This window comes from Xiphophorus hellerii, chromosome 3 (assembly GCF_003331165.1).
Source record: "Xiphophorus hellerii strain 12219 chromosome 3, Xiphophorus_hellerii-4.1, whole genome shotgun sequence".
NCBI classification, from domain to species: domain Eukaryota; kingdom Metazoa; phylum Chordata; class Actinopteri; order Cyprinodontiformes; family Poeciliidae; genus Xiphophorus; species Xiphophorus hellerii.
This window is the reverse complement of record NC_045674.1, coordinates 1,997,686-2,024,957: the sequence shown is the minus strand read 5'-3', so window position 1 is coordinate 2,024,957 and position 27,272 is coordinate 1,997,686. Positions and strand designations below refer to the sequence as shown.

The 27,272-nt window shown below is 42.4% G+C and overlaps 1 protein-coding gene across 2 annotated transcripts; it reads left to right on the top strand.

The window, feature by feature from the left end:
• The first annotated feature begins 998 nt into the window (after nucleotides 1-998).
• Nucleotides 999-27,226, top strand: LOC116717238 (CD209 antigen-like protein E). Of its 2 annotated transcripts, XM_032558461.1 has the most exons (7): nucleotides 999-1,210; nucleotides 13,676-13,753; nucleotides 22,972-23,064; nucleotides 23,139-23,312; nucleotides 23,420-23,580; nucleotides 24,773-24,891; nucleotides 26,486-27,226. In XM_032558461.1, the coding sequence occupies exons 1-7, from the start codon at nucleotides 1,141-1,143 to the stop codon at nucleotides 26,631-26,633; spliced, it is 843 nt and encodes a 280-aa protein (XP_032414352.1). In that variant the 5' UTR covers nucleotides 999-1,140; the 3' UTR covers nucleotides 26,634-27,226. The 2 variants fall into 2 exon arrangements, with proteins under 2 accessions (XP_032414352.1, XP_032414353.1); XM_032558462.1 differs by lacking the exon at nucleotides 13,676-13,753.
• Nucleotides 27,227-27,272: the final 46 nt, after the last annotated feature.

The following is a 27,272-nucleotide window of genomic DNA, read 5'->3' as shown; positions in this document are numbered from 1 at the left end:
ACAACGACCCGAAACCAGAACCTGGCTCTTCTTCACCTGTCATGAAAGCGACGAGTTCAGATGCAAAATCTAACAAGAAGCTCAAACACTGTCAGCAGCAGCCGGTTTGTTAAAAATAAAGCAGGATTTTAGTAAAAAATAAATAAATAAAAGCTGATTTGAAGACTAAAACGTTTACTTTTTAGGTTTCTGTGAGTTTTGAGTAAAAATTCCGAGTTTATTTTGTGATTCTGCTCAGTGATGTTGTAAAACTCAGATTGACGTACCTGTTGGAGGTTTATGGATGCTGTGGTAATCCACGGCACAGGAAGCTCCTTCATTCATGATTCAAACAAGACAGAAAAACATCCCGACCAGAACCTGACCAGATAATCCACTCACCCAACCCAGTCCGAGAAATCAGCAAGAAATCAGATTTAGTAAATTCTGACGTAGATCTTTAGGAACAGATCCACCCTACAAGCTGTTGGCTCAGATGTTTTCCTGTTACGTTTGTTTCCTGTTTTATGGTTTTAATAATCAGTAGAGCTGAGGCGCATTTAAATGATTATAAAAAACATGAAAAAACTGAATCCTTCTCATAGTTTCTCTTAAACCAATAGATTTTCTAAATCCTTTCTTGTAGTGGAAATGTTCAACTCTGACGTTCTTCTTCTGCAGCTGATAATAATAATAAAAATTATAATAATGTGTGAAAGTTCAAATTGTTTCCTTCCTAAAAAAAATGTAGCTTTGATCATGTTTTGGTAATGAAAATGAATTATTTAAAATCATTTTTGGTAAAAAAAAAAAAAAAAAAAAAGACTTTAATACTTTAGGAAATGTTTGTTTGGATTGAAATTATGAAAGTTTTTTATGTTCCCTTTAGAGAACTACTAACTATTCCCTCTGAGGTCATCCCTAGAATTTGCTGATTTTGTTGCTTTCAGGCCAGCGTCACCAGAAACAGTTTCTTCTGAACATTTAGTCTAAATTTCTCTTTGGTTTCTTAACTTTGTCTGAAAAGAAGAAGTGAACATCCTGTCTCCACTCAGAGCCTGAAAACACTCAGAATGACGTTGAAGCGTTTCTGTGGAGGTTTAACTTCGTCCGACTCTCTGGGAGATTAAACGGTTTTCTGCTGGTTGCGGGTTTTTAATCATGGAAGAAGAACTGAATTATGCAAATGTGACTTTTAAGACTAATGGTGTCTCCACACAGATCGACTCAGGTAAGGTTTTCGTTTTACCAGTTTGCTTATTTTGATCGGTTTTATATTCATTGAACACAGCAGAGACGAAAGTTTAAAATAACAGTTTAAGAGCGAATACTGCTATTTTATCATCTATTGAATTTTACAAATAAACTTCTTAATTAGGATTAACACATACAAATATCTTCTGTTAATTAAAAGGCAGAAATAATTATTTACTGGCAGGCACGTGCAGAGGGGGGGCAAAAGGGGGCTTGAGCCCCTGCCCTTTTTATCCTTGATGCCTCTAGTGCTGTTTTTGAGTTTTTCTTTTTATTATTATTTATTTTTAATCTGTATGTCAGAAGGCCTGTTTGAGCCCCTCAGCAATAATATTCAGCTAAATATAATAATGTAGTAAAAATAAACTAGTCTGGCTGCCCTCAGGCTAATAATGACTCTCAGAGCCTCCATGTTGTTCAGACTCCATGGTGAGGAGGAGGAGGATCTGTTCCTCTATCTATCTAATTATGGGCAAGAATATTTTCATTAACTGGTTTGTGAATAAAAACGTAGGTCTGATGTTAACGTTAGAAAAACTGTTTCTATTTATATTTTTATAATCGTCCTGCAATAGTGGGACAAAACCCGCCTCACCACTAAACTCAGAAATGTTTCAGCTGCAGAGAAACTTCTGACTTTAACTTCATCATTCTGCTAAAGCCCGGTTCACTACAGGCAGTTTGGGTCGGAACCACCGACAGATAGAAAGAATATCTGTCTTTATATCAGACATCCTGATATAAGATACGGTACCGACTGTCACTGCGAATCGCAATGCAGCTCAAAGCCCCGGTACCACCTGGTACCACCTGGTACCACCCGGTACCACCTGGTACCACCCGATACCACCTGGTACCACCTGCTCTCTGTTTGCTCTGCTTCTCCTTAACGTTTCTACCAGGCGGGTTAAAGCCGCTGCTGATCTGGGCTGGAGGTTCTGGGCTGTAAACAGAAGTTATTGCAGAACCTCAACTGTTAAAGGAAGATTCGGCCCAATTAGAGTCACAAAATAAACATCAGAGAAAATATTGTAGCAATAATTAGAACCGCAGCAAAAAGCCAAACATGCCACAATCAAATGAATCAAAATGTCTCCAAAGCATCGGCGGACTGACAGGGGCCACCGGGGGATTAAAGGTAGATTCCAGGTAGATTCCAGGTAGATTCCAGGTAGATTCCAGAGATGCTCATCGCAGCAGCTGTTCCTCCAGGGCCGGCCCAAGGTAATATGGGGCCTTAGCCAGAACCCCCCGTCCTACTAAGAACCTCAGCATCACTAACATGTTTAAATATCGATCAGGTGAAACTGTGAGAGGGAGACCAGGTTTATTGGCAGAGTTTAAAATCAATCACTGATTATTGGTTATTTGCTGTGATGTATTTGTGAACAAACCCAATTCAAACACAAAGATTACACCATATTGTAGCCATGGTAACACAACAATCAAACTATCAAGATGATTCTTTAAACTTTTCTAAAGTAAACGTCCTAATTAAATCCTAAATGTACTATTTATTTTTCTCTGCTGAATGCATTAAATAAAATGTAACAACATTGTCATTCTCTATAAATGATGCTACAGGTTTAGATCTATGGTCTGTTTTACAATTAAACCATTTCTAGGGGCCCCTGAATGTCTGGAGGCCCCTGAATGTCTGGAGGCCCCTGAATGTCTGGAGGCCCCTGAATGTCTGGAGGCCCCTGAATGTCTGGAGGCCCCTGAATGGCCCCTACCAGCAGCTACTGAGTTTTCTTTGCCTTGATATCTCAGTCTTATAATTCTAGATCTAGAGGTTTAACATCAAACTATTATATAGTTTTAACCCCTTTGAGTTTCTGATCTATAAATCAGTCTGCAGCCAGGTTGTTCTAGAGGTTAAATAGATATTATTAGGGCTTAATTAGTAAAATGGCAGCAATTTTGTTTATTTCATAACTTAATAACCTTTGACCTTCTCTCCTCTGGCCCGTTTAACAGCTACAGTCTCAGATCAGCTCAGCCCTCCAGGACTGTCAGCAGCAGAAACAGAAACTTTTTACCTGTTGGGGAAAATAGAGACTAGATTTGCTTTGCATTTCCTGCATGATGGCGATGATCCAGTAGGATCCAGTTAGATTCTTGATTAATATGGGTTGTTGTTATGTTGTTGTATGGAGTTTTTGTTCAATGTGCCGCTTTTTAAAATTTGAGCCCCTGCCCCTTCATAGGTCTCTGCACGGCCCTGTTTACTGGTCACCTCCCAGTAAAACTCAACTGGTTTTAGTGGGAGCTATAATTGTCTCTCCAGTCTCAGCTCAGTGAATGCATTTACCAAACACATCAACTTCAACTGAGTCATTTATTTCCTTCTCATTTCTGCGCATTTTTGCAGAAACATGAACAGCAGAAATACACATTGTTCAAACACAGAACAAGAAAACAGAAGATAAATTTTCTCCTGATATAATCCTCACAACTACAGAGCAAAATGTTTGCATTTTTCTTCGTAGTAACAGTTAATATAATGAATGAAGTTCATTCATTCATCACTTAATGAACTTCAGGTGAAACATCTGATGCCGGTAATTAATCATGATGATCTCTGATCGATACCAGCGGATTTAGAGGAGCGACTCTCCGCCGCTGTCAAACAAAACGGCATCAGGACCACAGCAGATTAAAGATTTCTGAAAAAAAACTCAGAAATTTTTAGATTAATCTAAAAAAAATTCTACCAAAACAAGAATATTTCTTAAGTAAAAAAGTTGAACATTTAAAAGAAAAAGTAAACTAATCTCAGAAATTTCTAGAAAAAACTTGGAAATTTCTGAGTTTGCAAGGCCACAATTTTGAGATTAATCTCAGAAATTGTTCATTTGTGAAACTGAGAAATTTCCACATTTTTCAAGAACATTTCTGAATTAATGTCACAATAGAATTTTTTTAATTGAATTTTAGAATGTTAGATTTCTGGAGCTCAGAAATTTCTATGTTTTTTAGAAAACTTCTGAGGTTAATCTCAAAATTTCTGTTTTTTGGCAGAAATTTAGTCTTTTTTATCTATGTAGCCCAGTGACAAACTGAGGTTATGGTAGTTACTATTTGTTAAGGTTAATTTTACATAGTTCAAAATAAGATACAAGTATATTAAAAGTAAAGTACTGTTTACTCAAACATACATTGGTGAACAACTAAGTGTTTAGTATTCTTCTTTCTGAAAGAAATACATTGGTATTTTCCTTCACCTTAATAGTTGAATAATATAAAGGTCACTATTGAGTAATTATCTTATTTGATGATGAAAACTATTGTTTGTTAGTGAGCTATTGTGTAAATATTGTAACTGAAAGAAGCAGTGTGACGTAAGCTGCACTGCGCATTCTCTGATCTCACCATTTTCATTGGCAGTGGGGACAGTTTGTCCGGTGCGGGATGGGGATTGGTGGAGAGGAGGAGAGGGCGGGAGCAAGGGAGAAAGGAGTGAATGGTGGAGAACGGAGGCGGACGAAAATAAAAGAGCCAATAACGAAAAGAGGAATAAATAAGAAAGAGAGGAGAGACGAAAAGGAGAGACAGAGGGACAACAGGACGAGAGAGCACGGAAGTCGGGAGAAGTTGAAGGAGTTCAGTGGACGCTGGAGGGACGAGGCAGGAGGGGGCCGGAGCAAGTGGTCGCGACGGACTTCGGGCTAAGCTAAGTGGGCTAACGCTTTAGCGCCACGGTCCTGCGGCAGCCGTTGAGCCGCGGCGGAGTTGAGAGGAGGGAGGCATCTCAGCGTTTCCTATGTTTTCCCCGAATTGCACCGCTCTCAAATTGTTTCTTTCATTCGTCCTCCCTCTGGGATTTCAACGTCTACTCCTCGTTGGTCACAGGCCTGCACCGTTGGGTTTTCTCGGGTCTTTTCCCATTTCTCCACCACCATTTGAAGGTCGTGAGTAGAACTGACTGTTCAGGACGATATATTAGCTTGGACATTGCTTGTGAACATTAAGTGTTTAGTGGGCCCGCCTTATGTGTTGCCTTATGTGAAAAGTATATGTTGTTTTCCATTTTTTTGTGTTGTTTTCCTAAAACTTAAAAGTATTCACAGCTTACAGTTCAATGGTGATTAACAGTGAGGGTTCCCTGTCACCGTAGTTAATAAAGTGAAGCTGAGTAATTTCGCCTGAATTTCTATTTCTCTGGGTCATATTTGTTACAAACCCGGTCAGTGGTATTACCTCATTGATGTCGAACCCAAGCACCCACCATTTTAGTTTTTCTCATAGAGTGGTTTAAGGTGCTACATAAAGTGGTGGCCCGTACGGGGACCTGTAAAAATAAATAAATAAATAAACTAAAATAAAATATTTCTAGTCTGACCCAGAGAAACAAAAAAAAAACAAAAAACTAGTTTAAACTTGCTCAGTTTGCTTTACCTAACCTAACTAAGCACTAATCCTATAGAGAAATATAGTAAAGGTCATGGGGATGGCTCAGTTGAGGCACTGGTGTAAGGGCGAAGGTATTGACCCAGAGTATGCCATATTGGTTAAGAATGTCCCAGAAGAGGTAGAGGTGAATGCCATTGAAGAAACTCTGCAGTCAATCAAAGCACTTGGTCGGGTTAAAGTGAGAGGCAGGATGTATGATCCGCAGACTCAACGTTTAACTGTGCTGTGTGAGTGTAGGCAGAAAGTCAATGCAAAAGCCTGTCCACTGGATGTCTTGCCAGAGGGCTCAGATGAGCCATGGAGAATCTTTGGACCTTCTGAAGAGGAAGATGAACCACAGAACTCTGGAAGCGGATGTAACCCATTTGTTGACTCGGGTCAAGATTCCCCATTTAGAACATCCACCCCTGAAGCCATTATAAGAGCAGTTGGGGAAGTCCTTCAAATGGCAAATCCTCGTTCAAGCAGTGAGGGAAGCCCTTACCGACGTCTACGCACTTTCTCTGGAGTGCAACCCACTCCTCCAGGGGAGGAGACATTGGAGAACTGGATTGAACAAGCCAGGCTTATGATAGAAGAGTCTGATCGACCTGAGAGAGAAATGAAAATGAGAGTTATGGAAAGTGTGAAGGGTCCAGCTCTGGAAATATTGCAGGCCGTTCGATTCAACAACCATGATGCAACCGCTATGGAGTACCTCGACATATTGGAGAGCACGTTTGGCACGCCTGAAACTGGAGAAGACCTGTACTTCACATTCAGACAGCTATGTCAGCAACCGAATGAGAAGCTCTCTGAATTTCTGAGGCGCATGGAGCGAGTTCTCAATAAAGTTGTTAAAAAGGGTGGCCTGCAGTCAGCTACCGCCAACCAAGCACGTATTGATCAGCTCATTAAAGGTGGCACTCGATCAGATCTAATGATGTTAAATCTTCGACTGAGAGAACGCCAGCAAAATCCCCCTCCATTTCTACAGTTGTTGAATGAAATACGGCATGAAGAGGAACACGAAGCTTCCCGTCGTAGATTACAACCTCCCAAAGCTGTGTATGCTAAAAGTACCATTGCAGTGCCAGACAAAGAGGTGATGGATCTGAAAGCCGAAATACAAGGGCTCCGCACGCAAGTGAGTGAATTAACTATCTCATCATTCACGCCAAGCACTGCTGCTGCCACTTCTGAGCTAACAGTCAACCCACCGAAAGTGACAGTAGAAGATAAAAGCATGCAAGCTTTGAGAGAAGAAGTTAGAGAGCTCCGAGAGCAAGTTTCTGTTATGTCTCTTCGACCCAGTTACCGCTCCACTACAATGTCACATCACGATGAAGTCAAGTCAAATTCAGTATCCCAAAGACCTTTCACACCAAGGGACTCGAGTGATTTTTTCTGCTACCGGTGTGGGGAGGATGGGCATTTGGCAACTAAATGCACAGCCCCAGAGAACTACCCTAAAGTAATACAAAAGTTGATACAGGTGCAAAGAAAACAAAGAACAAACCAGAAACAAAACAGCAACACAAGAACAAAACCTACCAATGTGGATGTAAAGAGAAGCGCTATCATGGTAGAGACCAGTGGCTTACCAGAGGGACTAATTGGACCTCCTTCCCTTGCCGAAGTGAAAATCAATGGCAAGATTTGCACTGCTCTGATGGACAGTGGGTCCCAAATAACCATCATCTTTGACAGCTTTTACTCAGAACACTTGTCACATGTCCCACTCCACCCGGTTACTGGTCTATCCATATGGGGCCTCAGTGAATCAAAGAGTGGTTACCCATACAAAGGATACATCCACATTGATCTGGAGCTCCCTAGGCAGTCCAAGTCTGAAACAATCAACTCAGTTCCGGTTCTGGCTTTAGTGTGTCCTGACCCACGTTGTTCTGAGACCGTACCAGTCTTGGTCGGCACAAATGTCAAAGGGATTCAGCCTATCAACTTGAACCCAGAAGTGAAAGGCTCAGAGCAAGTCCACTCAGCCAGAGTCCAAGTGCAGGAACAAAGTTCTTTACCTGCCCATAAACCACAGCTTGCAAAAGATATTAAAGACTTACCTGTGGCTGATGTAAAGTGGACAGGGCCAGGCCCACTAATCATTCCTGCTGGCACAGAACACATTGCCATTTGTAAAGTCAAAGAGAATAAAACAGTAGGAGACAGCATACTAATAACTGAACGTGCTGCCTCACCTGCTCTTCCACCAAGTGTATTGGTCCAGCCCACGGTACTGTTCTCTAAGATGCTAGATAAGAACAGCTTTCTGGTGCTGCTGAGAAATGAGTCCTTAAAGCAAACAGCTATTCCATTGGGCACCATTATTGCTCACCTGTATGTAGTTGACATGGTGATGGATGCCCCAGGAAGGAAGGTCAATGCTGTTCCACCCATTGACCCTTCTTTGTTCCATTTTGGAGATATCTCAATCAGCAGAGAATGGAAAGAACGACTACAGCACCAGCTGTCACAGCATTCCAATGTGTTTTCCACTGATGAATGGGATGTAGGTTTGGCCAAGGGTGTGGAACATCATATCCGTCTGACTGACAGTACACCCTTCCGGGAGCGTTCCCGCCGCATAGCTCCCGCCGATTTAGATGACCTCAGGCGCCATCTTCAAGGGCTGATTGCAGCAGGCATCATAAAGGAATCAAGAAGCCCCTACGCTTCACCCATTGTCCTTGCCCGGAAAAAGAATGGTCAACTGCGGATGTGTGTTGACTATAGAACCTTGAATCGCAGAACCACCCCAGATCAGTACACTGTGCCCCGGATCAACGATGCCTTAGACTGTCTGACGGGCAGTAAGTGGTTTTCTGTCTTAGACCTCCGCAGCGGCTACTATCAGATCCCTATGGCTGAAGAGGACAAGGAAAAGACAGCCTTTATATGTCCTCTGGGGTTCTATCAGTTTGAACGGATGCCGCAGGGGATAACAGGGGCTCCTGCGACATTCCAAAGGCTGATGGAGAAAGCGGTAGGAGATATGCATCTGCTGGAGGTCATAGTGTACCTGGACGATTTGATTGTGTTTGGCAGAACCCTTGAAGAGCATGAAGAGAGGCTGCTTAAGGTCATAGCACGCCTTGAGGAGGCTGGACTAAAGCTGTCCCTTGACAAGTGTCAGTTTTGTTGTTCACAAGTTACCTATGTTGGCCATATTGTCTCTGAGCATGGCATTGCTACTGACCCCAAAAAGGTGGAAGCTGTAACCCGGTGGAAGCAGCCAACCGATCTCTCCTCTCTGCAGTCGTTCCTTGGATTTTGTGGCTACTATCGGCGATTCATAAAGAACTATTCCATCATCGTCCGACCTCTTACGGAACTATGCAAAGGCTATCCCCCCACCCAAAAGAGAAGTAAATCTAGTCAGGGGACATGCAAAACCTACTACAAGGTTAATGAGCCTTTTGGCAGTCGATGGGATCAGTCGTGCAGTGAGGCCTTTCACCAGATCATTCACTGCCTCACAAATGCACCGGTACTGGCGTTTGCCGACCCAACCAAACCCTATACCCTCCACATAGACGCCAGTTTGCATGGCCTGGGTGCAGTTCTGAATCAAGAATACCCTGAAGGATTGAGGCCTGTGGCTTTTGCTAGCCGGAAGCTGAGTGCATCTGAAAAAAACTATCCGGTGCACCAGCTTGAGTTTTTGGCTCTAAAGTGGGCTGTAGTTGACAAATTCCATGACTATTTGTATGGAGCTCAGTTTAAAGTGCAAACGGATAACAATCCGTTGACATATATTCTTACAACAGCCAGGCTCAATGCCACTGGTCATCGATGGCTTTCTGCCCTTTCAACATACAATTTCACATTGCAGTATAGGTTAGGGGCTCACAACATCGACGCTGATGCGCTATCACGAAACCCCTTACCAGCAGAAGATAAAGACTGGCAAACTATGCCGCCTGAAAGCGTCAAAACACTGTAAGCAGGTCAACTCACAGAAAGTTTGCGATGAGACAATCACAATAGCAGAGTCTCTAGGGATCTCCCCTGATGGCATACCTGTCTGCTACGCTTATCCAGTTCACCTCGATCTGGGTTGCTTGATGCGACTTAGCCACAACGACCTCATCCAAGCACAGGATGCAGACCCAGCAATCGCTCCCATCAAGCGGTCACTTTGCCAGGGTATACCATTCTCACCAGGGGATAACACTATGGCTAATTTGCTAAACAGGGAGGCGAGTAGACTGGTCATCAAAGATGGTTTGCTCTACAGAAAGGTTAAGAGACCCTCCGACATGGAAATTTATCAGATAGTGCTCCCTAAAGAACATGTCTCCATGGTGTTAAAATCCCTCCATGATGAGTCTGGGCACCTGGGAGTGGAGAAAACTGTCGGACTCATCCGTGACAGGTTCTATTGGCCCAAGATGGGAGCTGAGGTTGAGCAATATGTAAGAAACTGTGGAAGATGCGTCACTCGTAAAGCACTTCCACAGCGAGCTGCTCCCTTAAAACAGATAACTAGTCAAGGCCCTCTTGACCTTGTGTGCATTGATTTTTTGTCACTTGAGTCGGACTCACAGGGGTTTTCCAACATCCTAGTAGTGACAGATCATTTTACACGATATGCCCAAGCTTTCCCAGCTAAGGACCAAACAGCTGCCACGGTGGCAAAGATCCTTTGTGAGCGTTACTTTGTCCATTATGGACTCCCAGTAAGAATACATTCGGACCAAGGGAGGGATTTTGAAAGCAGACTGATCCGAGATCTCTTGAAGATGCTTGGGATTCGTAAGTCAAGAACGTCTCCCTATCATCCGCAAGGAGACCCACAGCCCGAAAGATTCAACCGTACACTTCTGTCAATGCTTGGAACCCTTGATCCAAAGCAAAAGAACAAGTGGAGTCAAAAGATAAGTCAGTTGGTTCACGCCTACAACTGCACTCAAAATGAGGCAACAGGGTACTCGCCCTACTTGTTAATGTTTGGACGAGAGGCCCGGCTACCTATAGACATATGTTTCAGTGTGTCGGATGAAAGTCAAAAGTCTGTCTCCTATCATCAGTATGTCACCAAACTGAAGAAAGATCTCGAGAGAGCTTATGACTTGGCAACAGAGACAGCTGACAAGAATCATAAACGGAACAAAGCAGCCCACGATAAGCGTGTGAAAGAACAAGTTCTGGAAAAAGGGGACAGAGTTCTACTGAAAAACTTTGGTGTTGCAGGAAAACAAAAGCTGAAAGCCAAATGGAGACCCATACCCTATTTTATTGTGGATAAATTGCCCAATCTCCCAGTTTACAAGATTAAACCTGAACGAGGTGGGGGTGCAGAGAAGACGGTTCATCGGAATCACTTGTTGCCTATTGGATACCTGGTGAGACTTCCATTGGATGACAGTGGCACAGAACCACCAGAAAGATGCAGAACAAGAGCGCAACAAAAGGTGGGTGGACTCCTAAAGTCTTCCAACAATGAAGAGGAAATGTACCCAGAATCAGAGTACGAGGAAGTATTCTTACCCAAACCACAGGGTGTCGATTTGGATGGACTACTGACTCATCCAGAGTTGTCCAACAGAATATCTGGGCTCACTATCAGTGAAAGTGATAAAACAAGATCAGTCCAGGATTTGGGAGAACTGGAGGCAGTCTCTAGTACCTATTCAGACATTACTGCTATTCCTGATCCAACCCTTGATCCAGTGGAGGAAACAGACCTCTATCCACCACAGATCCCTGCTAAGAGATCACAGAGAGTTGCCCGACCTGTAGTTCGGTTGAGCTACGATGAACTCGGAAAGCCTTCTGACCGGCCGGTGACAGTCTTCAGCCATGGAGTGTTGGTGGGAAGTGGAATCTACCAAGTCCCTAGAAGCCAGTTTTGCCATACCCTCTGGTGCCACCCCATGGCCATGTGTGAAACATGTTCTAGGCCGAGTTCTTATCAAAACTGTCCTCTGTTAGTTGTCCCTCGTTAATTTTGATGGGGACATCAAAACCTTCTAGAAGGGGGAAGATGTAGCCCAGTGACAAACTGAGGTTATGGTAGTTACTATTTGTTAAGGTTAATTTTACATAGTTCAAAATAAGATACAAGTATATTAAAAGTAAAGTACTGTTTACTCAAACATACATTGGTGAACAACTAAGTGTTCAGTATTCTTCTTTCTGAAAGAAATACATTGGTATTTTCCTTCACCTTAATAGTTGAATAATATAAAGGTCACTATTGAGTAATTATCTTATTTGATGATGAAAACTATTGTTTGTTAGTGAGCTATTGTGTAAATATTGTAACTGAAAGAAGCAGTGTGACGTAAGCTGCACTGCGCATTCTCTGATCTCACCATTTTCATTGGCAGTGGGGACAGTTTGTCCGGTGCGGGATGGGGATTGGTGGAGAGGAGGAGAGGGCGGGAGCAAGGGAGAAAGGAGTGAATGGTGGAGAACGGAGGCGGACGAAAATAAAAGAGCCAATAACGAAAAGAGGAATAAATAAGAAAGAGAGGAGAGACGAAAAGGAGAGACAGAGGGACAACAGGACGAGAGAGCACGGAAGTCGGGAGAAGTTGAAGGAGTTCAGTGGACGCTGGAGGGACGAGGCAGGAGGGGGCCGGAGCAAGTGGTCGCGACGGACTTCGGGCTAAGCTAAGTGGGCTAACGCTTTAGCGCCACGGTCCTGCGGCAGCCGTTGAGCCGCGGCGGAGTTGAGAGGAGGGAGGCATCTCAGCGTTTCCTATGTTTTCCCCGAATTGCACCGCTCTCAAATTGTTTCTTTCATTCGTCCTCCCTCTGGGATTTCAACGTCTACTCCTCGTTGGTCACAGGCCTGCACCGTTGGGTTTTCTCGGGTCTTTTCCCATTTCTCCACCACCATTTGAAGGTCGTGAGTAGAACTGACTGTTCAGGACGATATATTAGCTTGGACATTGCTTGTGAACATTAAGTGTTTAGTGGGCCCGCCTTATGTGTTGCCTTATGTGAAAAGTATATGTTGTTTTCCATTTTTTTGTGTTGTTTTCCTAAAACTTAAAAGTATTCACAGCTTACAGTTCAATGGTGATTAACAGTGAGGGTTCCCTGTCACCGTAGTTAATAAAGTGAAGCTGAGTAATTTCGCCTGAATTTCTATTTCTCTGGGTCATATTTGTTACAAACCCGGTCAGTGGTATTACCTCATTGATGTCGAACCCAAGCACCCACCATTTTAGTTTTTCTCATAGAGTGGTTTAAGGTGCTACATCTACTTATATCTATCATGGCGGTAATACGCCGTTGTGCAGAAACCATTTGGTTGCATCGGCTTGTTCTCTTCTGCTTTGGCATTCTTTCTCTAAATCATTTTAGAAATTTGCCTTTTTGCACATTTCGCAGCTCTGACCAAGACTTTTGCAGAAGTGTTGGCCCCCTAAAACGTCATGTATCCATGGCAACGTAGAAACAAACGGCTCACCATTCATGTGAGGTTTTCCTCCAGAAGAAGACTGAATGAAAAATGGCAGTTCCTCTTTCTGCTCCAACAACAACTGGAGTTTTTTCTAATCACATCTGGATTCTGCCCACTCACTGCCTTCTTAACTGACATCTTAAGTTACATTGATTTATTAATTTATTGATTTTTTTTCATACTTTATCATTCAGAAAGAAAAAGAAATGAAAGTTTTCCTTTAGAATGCATTGATCTGTGACCTTCTTTCCCCCAAAAAATGTTATTTTCTTGTTTAAAATTAGCGGCTTTTACAGTAAATGGGGACAGACATTGGATGGAAGTGACTCAAATGACATTAGGAAGCGATTCTCAACGAAAGGCTGAAATTTAACGGAACTGCAGCAAAGCTTTAGCTACAGTCAGAATGTTCTTCCTTTAAAGTTTGAAATGTTATTATCGCCACTTACTGTTCACATTTGTCATTAATTCCTAAAACAAACACAATGTTTAGGTATTTTTAGGTTTTAGAGAACAAAAAATATGTAAATGACAGAAAAAAGCAAAACTTAAAAAAAAAAAAAAGCCACACATTTATATACTATTGTTTTGTTTTCTGTTTTTTCTTTTTCTTAGAAAAATCGAGCCTCAAAGAAATAATTTATGATGAGGTGAAGACAGAGAAGACGCAGGACACACATCTGATCATAACAGGTCACCTACGTTCCCATGTGACGTCACACTTACCTGAACTTCATAACTGACAGCCATTTTGGCAGGCGGTTGCTATGACAACAATAAACAAGACAAGTTTAGAGCTAGCTCTCGCCTCTCTGTTCTAAACAATACAAGTACATTACAACGGTTGAGTACTATACCCACCTCTGTATCATACTAGGATAAAAATCTGGGATATTTACTGTAATACTTACTGCCTACCTGGCAAAATTAGCTTAGCTGATGTAGCTTTTATCTGCTAGCTAAGACGGGCATGTAGCCTATCACAGGAAGAGTTCGTACATCAAATGTAAATAATTACTTTTACTTGAGGAACTTTTTTTTTTTTTAAATGTACTTTTAGGAGTATTTTTACTACTCTGTACTTTTTACTTTTACGTGAGTAATGTTATTATGAAGTAGCTCTACTTGAGAAACAATTCTGGATTTTTTACCCACTGAATAAAAAACAAACATGTTTTAACCGAAAATTCACCAGAAACAGAAACACACCTCCAGTTTTTGTTAAAGTCTCAAAAGTTTAACTGAAAAAATATTTTGCCTGATTTTGTTATTTTGTTACTTATATGAATTTTATGAATTATTGTCATTTTGGTCCTTAAAATACTTAAAACCTCAGAATTTGTTCCAACTGACGATGTCATTTTAAAATTTTAAATGATTGATAATTTGATCAGTTTTTCAGTATTCAAGTAGAGTTTTTACCAAATACTTTTTTACTCTTATGTAATTTCTTGGACAGATACTTTTTACTTTTACTTGAATAAAGATATGTTGAAGTAGTACTACTCGTACTTGAATAAAAGTTTTGGGTTCCACCCACCTGTGTGTACGTCTTTTAGAAATGCGATGAAACATTGATGGTCTTCATGTTCACTATATGTCAGGTTTATGCACCTAGAACATCAAATTCAGACACAAGGAAAAGACAAGAGAGTTGGATTCTTTCTACTGGTGAGGAGAACGGACAGAGACGTTCTCCAGTTACAATCTCTTCCCGCTCTGAAAATACGTCCTGCCGAGGCCCCTCATTTTATCGAAACAGGGAATGCCCTACCCACAATGCACGTTGCTTCTCTAAGGAAAATAGGTCATGCAGCTGCAACGTGATTCAGAGTTACACAGCATAACTTCTGGAACACATGTCCATGTACGATTAAACAAAAACAAGTTATACAGCTTCACAATCTTTCATGTCAACGGCTCAGGAACTTCTTGCCAAACGATTATCTGCTGAATCCGGCTGCAACCGCTCCTTTACTCAAAACATTCATGTTGACCGCTCTCTTCAGTGAGGCCTCCTTAAATATAATTGTGACGGTACCTATGCTATCCCGATTGGCAACTTGAATTTTAAGATAACTAATTTAATAATACTATAAAGTTACCTTTAAGGCGCACAGGCCCGCTACATATGAGGCACGAGACAATTCCACTCAGTCCAATCAGTTTATTATTTAAATTTTCTAGTCAGAAATATATTAGGTTAAAATCACTCACACATTAAAATGACATTTACGGCTCAACTCGAAGCTGGCAGGGACCTACAAAGGAAACACAGCAAACCAAATAAAAGAAAATCGTACACCAAACCAAAGAAAATACCACCACCCAGAAAGTCCACCACCGACACCACGAGCTGGCCGTTCCTGTCAACAAAAGAAAAGACATTCAAATTACATACATTTCTTGGTTATACAGTTCAGTCCTCACAAATCAAGCAATAGCAGTCCAAGTTAGGAGTCCGTCCTGAGACGAACTGCCGCGCCACAGCAAACGCCAGCCAGAGCGGCACCAGAGGGATCAGGACGAGCTGGTCATGAACCAGCCTGAATCAGCCACACTGGACGAGAGTCAAAAGCCAGCTTACGCCGACCAGGACAGCGGGTATGAAGCCGACAACCAGGGCGACGGGCAGGCCGCCGTCAGCCGACGACGAATAACCAGGTCACAGGCGGACGGACCGTCAACCAGGGACAACAGAGTACGGGCAAGCAGCCGGCCAAGGACAAACAGCAGCGTCTATCAAACATACATGTCAAAAATAGAATCTGGAAGCATACGTAAAATGAGCTGTCGCTTACCACTGAGCTTGATGCGTTATGCCTCTGGCAGGGAGAAGAAGCAGTCAGCTGGTACAAGTCACCTAGATATTACAAGTAAAGCTGAGCTAAAGCTAAACTTACAGATATTAAAGGTATGAGAAGCTTCTTACCAGAAGAAGGCTTGAACAGCAATTAATGTCTTAAGCGCGTCAGTCGTATAGCGCCAGTCAACAGTGAAGTCTGAACCGGAAGGAGAACGTGTTGTCTACCAGGTGAGGGAGGGCCCTTTATATGCAGGCAGCGCTACAACCAATTAAAGTCAGGCACTTGTGTGGTGCGTTCAGGGCCCACAGGGCATACTGCCACATTCCACCCCCCCAAACTGCATCGACGTCCCGACGATGATCCAACTTAACACCAAGGTCGAAATACCGCAGACATGGTACTGGATGAAGGCGTTTCTCTTACTGCTGGCCTTGGAAAATGATGGAGATTATGATGCTGGCCAGCAGTTGATCGTACAGATTTACGCACCGACACCCCGCTGGGACCAGACTCTGCAGCTGGTACAACTGGTAATGAGGTAGGTTGATTTGTGGCCACGCTAGGAGCCACAGCAGATCCTGAAGCCCTAGGAACCGCATCAGAAACCACAGCAGCAGGTGGTGCAGATGTTACTTGCTCCTCAGGCCATGGCCTCAAGAACAAATCACCCTCAAATGACAGCTCACCATCTGAAATGGAATAATGTTCAGGAGATGCAACTTCAACAGAACCTGGAATAGGTGCATCAGCACCAATTAAAACCTTCAGCAAAGAGCGATGTACCCTTCTTACCCTGGTCTGGTCATGAACTGGTGCCACTGAATACACTACCCCACCCTCTCTTGGGACTTGAACAACTATGTGTTTCACTGAACTCCACAAATCCTGAGTTTTCTGACGACCTTTACTCCCCAGATTTCGGATCAACACAAGCTGGCCCTCCTTAAGAGGAGCTTCTCTGATGTTTTTATCATGATTAGCTTTTCTGCGTCCTGCAGAAGTCCTCAGTTTTTCTCTAGCACCCTCAAATGCTATTTGCAGGCGGGTCTGATGTTCTTTGACCCACTCATGAACAGTTCCAGCAACTGGATTTTGAACTCTTCCCAACAAGAAATCAACTGGAAGACGTGGTTCTTGACCAAATATCAGGAAAAATGGTGACTCACCAGTTGATTGATGAGGAGTGGTGTTATATGCATAAAGCAACTGGGGCAAACAAACAGTCCAGTTTCGTTTCCGGGACGTGGGCAAAGTTCTCAACAGGTTGTGAAGCGTCCTGTTAAAACGTTCACATTGACCGTTACCAGCTGGATGGTAAGGCGTGGTACGAGATTTAATGATACCGTATAGACTGCAAAGCTGTTGGATCAAATTGCTTTCAAAGCTGCGGCCCTGGTCTGAATGGATGCGTGCTGGTACTCCAAATTTTGCAAACCATTCCGTGACCAGGACCTGCGCTACAGTGGAAGCGCGCTGATCCCTGGTTGGGACAGCCAAGGTATACTTGGAAAAAACATCGGTCATTACCAGTACATTCTCTAGCCCAGATGGAGTTGGCTCTAACAAAGTAAAATCCATTGCCAGAATTTCATTTGGTTTCGATGCAAGCAAATGGCCCAAGAAACCACGAGCAGGTGGCTGGCTATCTTTGGCAACCTGGCACCGCTCGCAGATTTTACACCAGTCTGCTACCTCTTGTGACATACCTGGCCAATAACAGCGAGACCGTAGCAACGCTAAAGTCCGATCCACTCCCTGGTGTCCATGTTCCTGATGGACCTGAGTCAGTACGTCCTTTATCAGGGCCTTTGGCAGGAGAAGTTGGTACACTGCCCCACCACCATCGGAACGAAACACCTGCCGATATATTAGGCCATCCAACTCAGTCAGGCGATCCCACTGGCTGAGCAATGCAAGAGCAGATTGTGAAAGCCCTTGCCGCTCAGTACGATTTGGCCGCTCTTTTCTCTGCCAGAAGGAAAGAACCTCTTGAAGAGCTGGATCAGCCTGCTGGAGAACACGGAGATCACCAGGGTCAAAAGAGGGAAAGACAGTTACAGAAGGCTGGAAGATCTGTATTTGCTCACTTTTCACAGCTTGCTGTAGTGGCTGAGGCACAAGAGTACCTGAACCCAAAAAAGTCACTTCCGGGGGAGCCGGCCAAGGCCGGCGAGACAAAGCATCAGCATTTTGATTGGACTTAGCAGGCCTGTATTTTAACTCAAAGTTAAAGGAAGCCAGCTGGGCTGCCCAGCGCTGCTCTACTGCTCCAAGCTTGGCCGAGTCCAAATGGCTCAGAGGATTGTTGTCTGTATAGACAATACACCTGTGGCCCAAAAGGTAATCTCTAAATTTTTCTGTCATTGCCCATTTCAGGCCCAACAGCTCCAATTTCATTGAGCTGTAATTTGACATATTTCGCTCGCTAGGTCTTAACCCACGGCTAGCAAAAGCAATGGGTCTTATCTTACCATCTTGCTCTTGTGACAAAACTGCGCCCAACCCACTGTGACTTGCGTCCACCTCTAAAATGAAAGGGAGGGAAAAATCTGCATAAGCAAGGACTGGAGTAGAAGTGAGCTTGGCTTTAAGAGCCTCAAAACTCTGCTGACACTCCTCAGTCCAGGCTCCAACAATACTCTGGGTAGCCTTCCTTTTAGGCCCTTTACTAGTTAGCTCTGCTGCTCTACGATGCAAGGGGGCAGCCATCTTAGCAAAACCTTCTACAAACCTACGGTAGTAGCTAGCGAATCCCAAAAAGGAACGCAACTCAATGGCTGTGGTGGGCACAGGCCAATTTGCTACCACCTCGATTTTAGCAGGGTCAGTGGCTACTCCCTGGTCAGAAATTACATGGCCCAGGTAGTGCACCTCCTTCTGGAAAAAGTGGCATTTGCTCAGTTTGGCTTTAAGGCCCTCCTTCTGCAGCCGTCCCAACACCACATCCAGCCTCTCAAGATGTTGCTGTATAGAGGATGAAAACACAACAATGTCATCTAAATACAGTAAAAGGGATTGGCATTGCTGGTCACCAAAAATGCGCTGCATTAAGCGTTGGAACGTGCTCGGGGCATTGCATAGGCCGAAAGGCATGCGATTCCACTCAAAAAGCCCGAAAGGTGTACAAAAAGCGGTTTTATGGCGATCACTTGCTGTGACAGGAACCTGATTATAACCACTAGCCAAGTCCATAGTGGAAAACCACTGGGCCCCTGTCAAAGCATCAAGGGACTCCTCAATGCGAGGGAGTGGAAAAGCATCCTTCCGTGTCTTGATGTTAAGTTGACGATAATCAACACAAAGCCTGATGCTGCCATCCTTTTTGCGCACAAGCACAATTGGTGATGCATAGGGGCTGGAGCTTTCCCTAATGACATTTGCTGCCAAAAGCTGATTTATGTGGTCCTTCACAAGTTCATACTCTGATGGAGGAATTCGACGATAACGCTGCCGAACGGGAGCGTCATCAAGAAGGGGAATGTCATGACTGATCAGGTTGGTGCAACCCAAGTCCTGATCATTAGTGGCAAACACGGAAGTGTATTTACCCAAAAGTGCTCTCACCCAACCCTGTTCCTCCGCAGGCAAAGATGATAAATCAATTGCCTCGATCCCATCTGCGGCAGGAGCAGCAGCTGTTTGGGAAGACACATTTACAAATAATGGGACTTCAGTTACGCCCGCTGGAAGACTCACCACACTAACACTATTTAAAGTTCCCACAGTGGTACGAGGGTAAAGCAACACATCCGTGTGGCCCACATTTACCACTGGAACATAAGCAGTGCCCCGGACAACCTGAACTAGCGCAGGGGATGCTAACAAACCAGCTGGTAAGCCAGATTCCGATGGTTCAAACAAGACAGTAGTGCCTGAGTATTTCTCACAGCAGGTGGTAGGCACAATCTTCATTACACCTCCTGGAATGCGGCAGGCCCTCCCACCACGCACCCTAACCTTACTAGGCTGCTTAGGAGTCTGCTGCATTTCAGCTGCATGACATTTCTGTAAAGCATTAACCAAGGGCTTGGGAGATGCCACAACCGGAGTCGTATTAAACAAAGCATGACCATGCTGTCCAAATAGCTCTTGGTAACACTTATTTATGACATTCATCCCCAACACACCAGGAACAGAAGCTGACCCACTATCTGGAGGGTTTCTCACCACCAACACCCCACAGTGGGGCACCAACTTGCCACACAGTTCAATAGATACTTCCAAATAGCCGATGTAAGGAATAGGGAGACCATTGGCTGCTTTTAGCTGTAGCCAGTGGCAAGCTCTCAAACGCTCGTCGCCCCAGGGCTCAAAGAATTCAATAAAAAAGCTCTCTGTAATAGTGGACACCATTGAACCAGTGTCAACCAGGCACGGTACCTTTACCCCAGCCATGTCCACTTCAATGTGTGGGCAAGAAGCAATTAATTTAGGCGCATCTGCTGAATACAAACCATTAGTTGAGCCTATGAATGCCCCACCCGAGCTGTGGCTCTGCAACGCGGTGGGCGCTAGTTTTCCGGAAGCTGGCTTCCCTGACGTGACCCTGAGAGAGATTGCTGACGGAAGGCAACGCGGGGCCCCCCACACTCCCTAGCAATATGTCCGGGCTGTTGGCACCGTCGACATATAATAGGACCGCGACGTGGAGAGCGGCTACGCCCTTGTGCAGTTTGAAGGAGGGAAATGCTTTGAGTAAGCTGATTAAGTTGCTCCTGTTGCTGTTTTAAAAGCTCTTTTAACTCATTAACCTCTCTCTGAGTGGGGCCAACAATAGATGGTGCCCCACCACGCACAGCAAACTGAAAACTAGACGCTAAAGGCAGAGAATTACTCCTGCCTCGCATACTAGCTGGCAACCCCTCTAATTCCCACCTCATTGCCTCACCTCTGACATCAAGCAGTGTTGCTGCCGGTTTCAGACGAACATACTGTTTCAGCGCACGACTGAGCGCACCATCAAGGACATATTCTATGAACTGGTCACGCAGGAGAACTTCAGTATTAGGCATATCCCTAGGAGCCTGTGCTTTTACTTTCTCCATGAGGCTCATCAAAGCAAGGGAGAACTCTTGCAATGTTTCCCCTTCTAATTGCTTTCTGGAGAAAAAGGCCTCCTGTAATGCAACATGTGACTCATTACATCCATAGAGTTCCTCGAGGATAGAAATAATTTTAGCTGGATCCCCTCGTTCCTGACTAGAGCGATATTTGATTTCATCCCTAGCCTCTCCTTCTAAATGGTCGTACAAAAAGAAGGCCTGATCTGCTGCTGACAAATTTCGTGCCCGCATACACGCCTGTACCTCCTCAACCCACTCGCTCACACTAATCCCCATCCGTCCCCTAAACATAGGACACTTACGATCACGTGGGACAAGCACTAACCTGTCTGTTACTTGGGCAGCAGGGAGTGCAGAAGCTGAAGATGGCCCAGCACTGGAGCTAGATGTGGAAGGCGAACGCTCTGCACGCAGCTTCTCATTGTCAGCCTTTAATTGAGCAATCAGGGTCTTCAATTCCAGTAGTTCTTCCTCCATTACTACAAATAACCAGCTCAAGAAAATAAATTAACCGCTGCTGTTTGTCCTTAGAACCAAAAAAAAATAAATAAATAAAAACTACTGCTTGACCATTAAATAGCAAATACAATGAAGTAATGGAAATGTCTCAGCCTCAAGATTGTAAAAAAAAGATCCTGCTCACAGCGCCAAATGTGACGGTACCTATGCTATCCCGATTGGCAACTTGAATTTTAAGATAACTAATTTAATAATACTATAAAGTTACCTTTAAGGCGCACAGGCCCGCTACATATGAGGCACGAGACAATTCCACTCAGTCCAATCAGTTTATTATTTAAATTTTCTAGTCAGAAATATATTAGGTTAAAATCACTCACACATTAAAATGACATTTACGGCTCAACTCGAAGCTGGCAGGGACCTACAAAGGAAACACAGCAAACCAAATAAAAGAAAATCGTGCACCAAACCAAAGAAAATACCACCACCCAGAAAGTCCACCACCGACACCACGAGCTGGCCGTTCCTGTCAACAAAAGAAAAGACATTCAAATTACATACATTTCTTGGTTATACAGTTCAGTCCTCACAAATCAAGCAATAGCAGTCCAAGTTAGGAGTCCGTCCTGAGACGAACTGCCGCGCCACAGCAAACGCCAGCCAGAGCGGCACCAGAGGGATCAGGACGAGCTGGTCATGAACCAGCCTGAATCAGCCACACTGGACGAGAGTCAAAAGCCAGCTTACGCCGACCAGGACAGCGGGTATGAAGCCGACAACCAGGGCGACGGGCAGGCCGCCGTCAGCCGACGACGAATAACCAGGTCACAGGCGGACGGACCGTCAACCAGGGACAACAGAGTACGGGCAAGCAGCCGGCCAAGGACAAACAGCAGCGTCTATCAAACATACATGTCAAAAATAGAATCTGGAAGCATACGTAAAATGAGCTGTCGCTTACCACTGAGCTTGATGCGTTATGCCTCTGGCAGGGAGAAGAAGCAGTCAGCTGGTACAAGTCACCTAGATATTACAAGTAAAGCTGAGCTAAAGCTAAACTTACAGATATTAAAGGTATGAGAAGCTTCTTACCAGAAGAAGGCTTGAACAGCAATTAATGTCTTAAGCGCGTCAGTCGTATAGCGCCAGTCAACAGTGAAGTCTGAACCGGAAGGAGAACGTGTTGTCTACCAGGTGAGGGAGGGCCCTTTATATGCAGGCAGCGCTACAACCAATTAAAGTCAGGCACTTGTGTGGTGCGTTCAGGGCCCACAGGGCATACTGCCACATAATGATCAGTGTTTTTATAGGTTATTATTTTAATTCTATCAATTAACCACATCGTCAATATGTTTCCATTCTCCATTTTATATAGGTCGATCCCGACAGCAGAACCTTTTGTTGATATTCTCTTACATATTGGTCAAGAGTGTTAATATACTTCCTTTTTGTTGTCTCAATCGTTTAATTGTGTTTGCCTTGCCTACCAAAATGGCTCGGATCACTTCCAGTTCAGACTTGTAGGAACTATGTATTAAAACAGAAAAATGTTTATTCTTTATTTATCTGTTTTTCATAGAAAATGAAAAGAGAGCTCAGTTTCACCCTCTGCTGTTTTTGGGGATGATCTGCTTCACCCTGCTCCTGGCCATCATCATCCTCAGTGTCTACTGTAAGTCTGCCTGTTTCTGTGGACGACTGAGCGTCTACCTGAGCGGGTAAAACATTTTAAACATTTGACTGCAGTCACATACGAGCAGAGGAGACAGTCGGACGTTTTAGCGGAGCAGAATCTGAAGCTGGAGGAGGTGAGTGCAGATTTACAGAGACGAACAGCAGAGAGAAACCGACTCAACTGGACTCTAGACGTCATCCTGGATTACGACACGTTTCCTGCGGCTGATCGCTGCCCACAGAAACGTTAGAAAATACTGATTTTAATAAACCATTACTGCAAAATGTTTTACATCCTTTAAGTATTTGAAGTTTTTTAATCTGTTTTTTTTGTTTGTTTGTTTGTTTTCCAGAGTGTAAGCCTTGCCCGGACGACTGGGCGATGTTTCAGTCAAACTGTTACCTGTTTACAAAAGGTGAGTACAGCTACAACTGGAAAACCTGGAAGCAAAGCCAAGAGTTTTGTGTGAAAGAAAATGCAAAGCTGGCGGTGATCGACAGCCAGGAGGAGCAGGTAAAGATTTTAACAATAAAAATCACATCCAACGTTTTTTAGCTATTACATTTTTAGAGTGTGAAAACAAATGGATTTCTATATGGGATGTCGCTTGTAAAGTTACACAGTAAAAAATTAATAGCAATGATTTTGTTTATTTAGCCTGTCACAGAGAAAAACAAAGGTTTTTTTCTAAGTCATATTTTCATCCTGTTACTCCTACATCTATAAATGTAAGATTTCCAAACTAAATATTAAACTTACAAGCTAAACTAAATATTTAGTTTTCAAATTGGATATTTAGTGAGGAAGCTAAATGTTTTGTTCAAAACAAAATGTTTAAGCGTGAGCTAAATATTTAGTTTTAAATTAAATATCTAGCTCTGAATTAAATATTTATTTTGCTAACTAAATATTTAAGTTTCAATCTAAATATTTAGCTAATATGCAAATTGGTTTGCCGATAAGCGGAAGTGGAATATCAAATTAAAAGCTTGGTTATGTTGACCTCTACATGAACTCCACTGCTTGCAGGACTGAATTGTTGCAAGTCACGGTTTTTTTAAGTCATAGAAACCCAGCTTTTATTTTGAAATCCCACTTCCGCTTATCAGCAAGCTAATTTATTGTCCAGCTCACTTGGACCTAAATATTTAGCAATGACATAAATATTTAGCAAGCTACCTAGATATTTAGTTTTAAAATTAAGCTACATTTTAATCTAGTTTAATTATATACTTTTTATAAAATATACAAATTATGTATTTACATATTAGATATATAATATTTAGCCCTAAATATTTAGCTATCATGCTACATAAATAGGTGTGAGCTACATATTTAGTTTAGAAAATATTTAGTTTGAAAATTAAATGTTAAATTAGAAAAAGGCATTTAATTTTGAACTAAATATTCAGCTAGCAAAGCAAATGTTTAATTTGGATCTAAATATTGACCTAAAAATAAATATTTATCTTGGAGCTTAAAAAACCATTTTGTTGGAAACTAAATATTTAGCTTCCTACATAAATGTTTAATTTGTGAATTAAATATTTAGTTGGGAACTCTGAAATGTATAAATGTGGGAATAATATGGTGAAAATATGATTTTGCTGCTAATTCTTTTACTGTGTAACATTACAAACGGCACACAGGTTCGTTTTTTGTTGTTTTTTTTAAGATTTTTAATCTATTTTCATTTCAAATGCAGGAATTCATAAACAACAAAACAGAAAAATACAACGACAATAAGCACGGCTACTGGATCGGGTTGAAGAAAGACAAGGAGGGCACGTGGACGTGGGCAGGCGGCAGGAACCTCTCTGTGACGTAAGCACCAGCGCAAACACAAGAAAAACTTCTGCATTTCGCAATTTCCTCTCAACCTTTTCATCTCCAGGAGTCACTGAAAACCCAGAAATACCCTCAGTAGTTTTCACAAGTAGGAGGTGAAAGGTTGCAGTGAAGAAATCACTTTCGTCACTCATCTCCTTCTGCTTCACTGGACCGCAAACATCTAAAATAAAATACAAACTGCAAAACGGAGCAGTGCTGCCACCAAGTGGTCTCACCACGCACTGCAAGGCCTCTTTTCAAACATACTTAATTCACATAAAATTAAACAGTTAGGTCAAATTTATGTGAACAGTTTTACCTCCCAGTGTTTCTGTAAATCAAGCTGAACTATTTTTAATGAGGAACACATTTTTAAAGACTGTTTGATTTACATTTCTACAGACAAACTTCTTCTTTCTTGTAACTCCTAACCCTTTTCCTGACCCTACCACCTTTAAGAAAATTGTTGTTTAAAACTTTTTGGAAATGGCTGCACAATTTTAGGATAATTTGGCTCCTCTGTGTTGTTGTTTGTTATTAAGGTAAGAACATTTTCACCAAATTCTAAATCAGAATGGAGAAAATTAATCAACTTCAATCGATTTCAGATAATTTACACCCAAAATATAAACTGGAACAAATACTACATTAGTGTCTTGATGGTTTTAACTACATTATTAATACTGCTTACGGCTGAAACAATCAGATTAATAATTATTAATCAATTACTGAAGTAATCCTCAACTAATTTAGTAACTGATTAATGCTTAACTGGAGACTACAGACTTAAAAAACAAACTATTTCTGGAAGAACATCACAGTCAGAGCAGCAATTTAGCCAAAACTGTACAAGATATGAAAGGTGCAAATAAAAAATTCTAGATTGGTTTTAAGTGACAATGCTCCTGATCATAAAAGCAGATCTATTCAGTCTATTTCTATGCTTTGAGCGACATCATGCTCTATAATTTATTTTACAATATATTTATAATTCCTCGTTGCACTTTCTGAATCATTTGAAAGAAGGTTTGTTGCAGTTTATTTTTACGTTTGACCAAGACAGACAACCCATTGTTTTGTTTTGGTTTCTCTGTTTATTTCCACTTATCAAATACATTTTTAATTCTATAAATTTATGTTTGTGTTTTAAAAGTTTTAAGTTAATTCAGCCGTTTTTGTGTATTGGATCGATATCAGCCGATACTGAACCTCAGATATCAATATTGCAAGCAAAAAAGTGGATCGTTGCATCCCTACAACAAAATGTTTGTTTTCTTCTTTACAAAATGAATTTGATAGTTTGATTATTTCCATTTTAATCTATTTCTAGTCATGGATTAAAAGGCTTTAGTGGTTAATGAAAAATCTGCAGAATGTGCCAATTTATCAGTCAGAAAATCATGAATAGAACAATCAATCACTTGAATAATTATTGGTTTCAGTCCAAACACTGTTCATTCAAATGGCATAAAGAGCTGCAGCATTACAGAAGGTTTCTCTTCTGACTAGCTTACTAACACAAGCCGCTGGTTGAAGTGTTTTAGGTTGGAGCAGAACCGAAGTGACTTTATGTGTTTTCACTCTTCAGCTTCTGGTCGACAGAAAAAGCTGTGAATTGGCTCTCCTGTGGTTTAATTAACCCGCATCTCAACCATTCCTCCAACTGGGCCAAAAGCAGCTGCGACATGAGGAACCGCTGGATCTGTGAGACCAGAGTCCTGATCCGACCCGATTAGGATCCACAAACTGAACCCATATTTATAACTATTTAAAACTTAAACTGTTAAAATCTTTCCGTGTTTCCGGTTTGTGTTCAGTGTCGTTATTATTGTTGTTATTTAAAAGGATCTGATGAAACGCCTCAGACAGGATCTCTGGATTTACTTCTGTTAACCATAAATCCCATTTCTGTGTATAAATATTAAACCAGGCACATGATTTATACCTAGAAGATGAAGCTCCCTTGTTTCCTGCAGACACTGATGATGTATTTTACATTAGCTCTGCATGTTGTCCCATCCTAACAGGATATCTGATGCTAAACTTTGGCTGAGTTTCTGGATTTCATCTTCATTCTGACGAAGATCTTCTGATAAAATATGTTAGGTTTTTGTCTAGCTGCTCATTTTGTTCATGTTCATAAAATAAACAATTACATTTTCTAAAAAGCTTCTGAATTTACCTCATAATTGTTTCACGCAGGGAAGTCCAAATTGTGGCTCAGGGGCCATTTGCGGCCCTCTGGATGATTTTGTTTGGCCCCTTCGCCCATAATTCAAGAATATAGCAATAATTTCTGATTTTGCAAATAAAATCTTCTTAAAACATTCATGTATTTAGGTGCAAGACAAAGTGTTATTCTTTAATTAAAAATG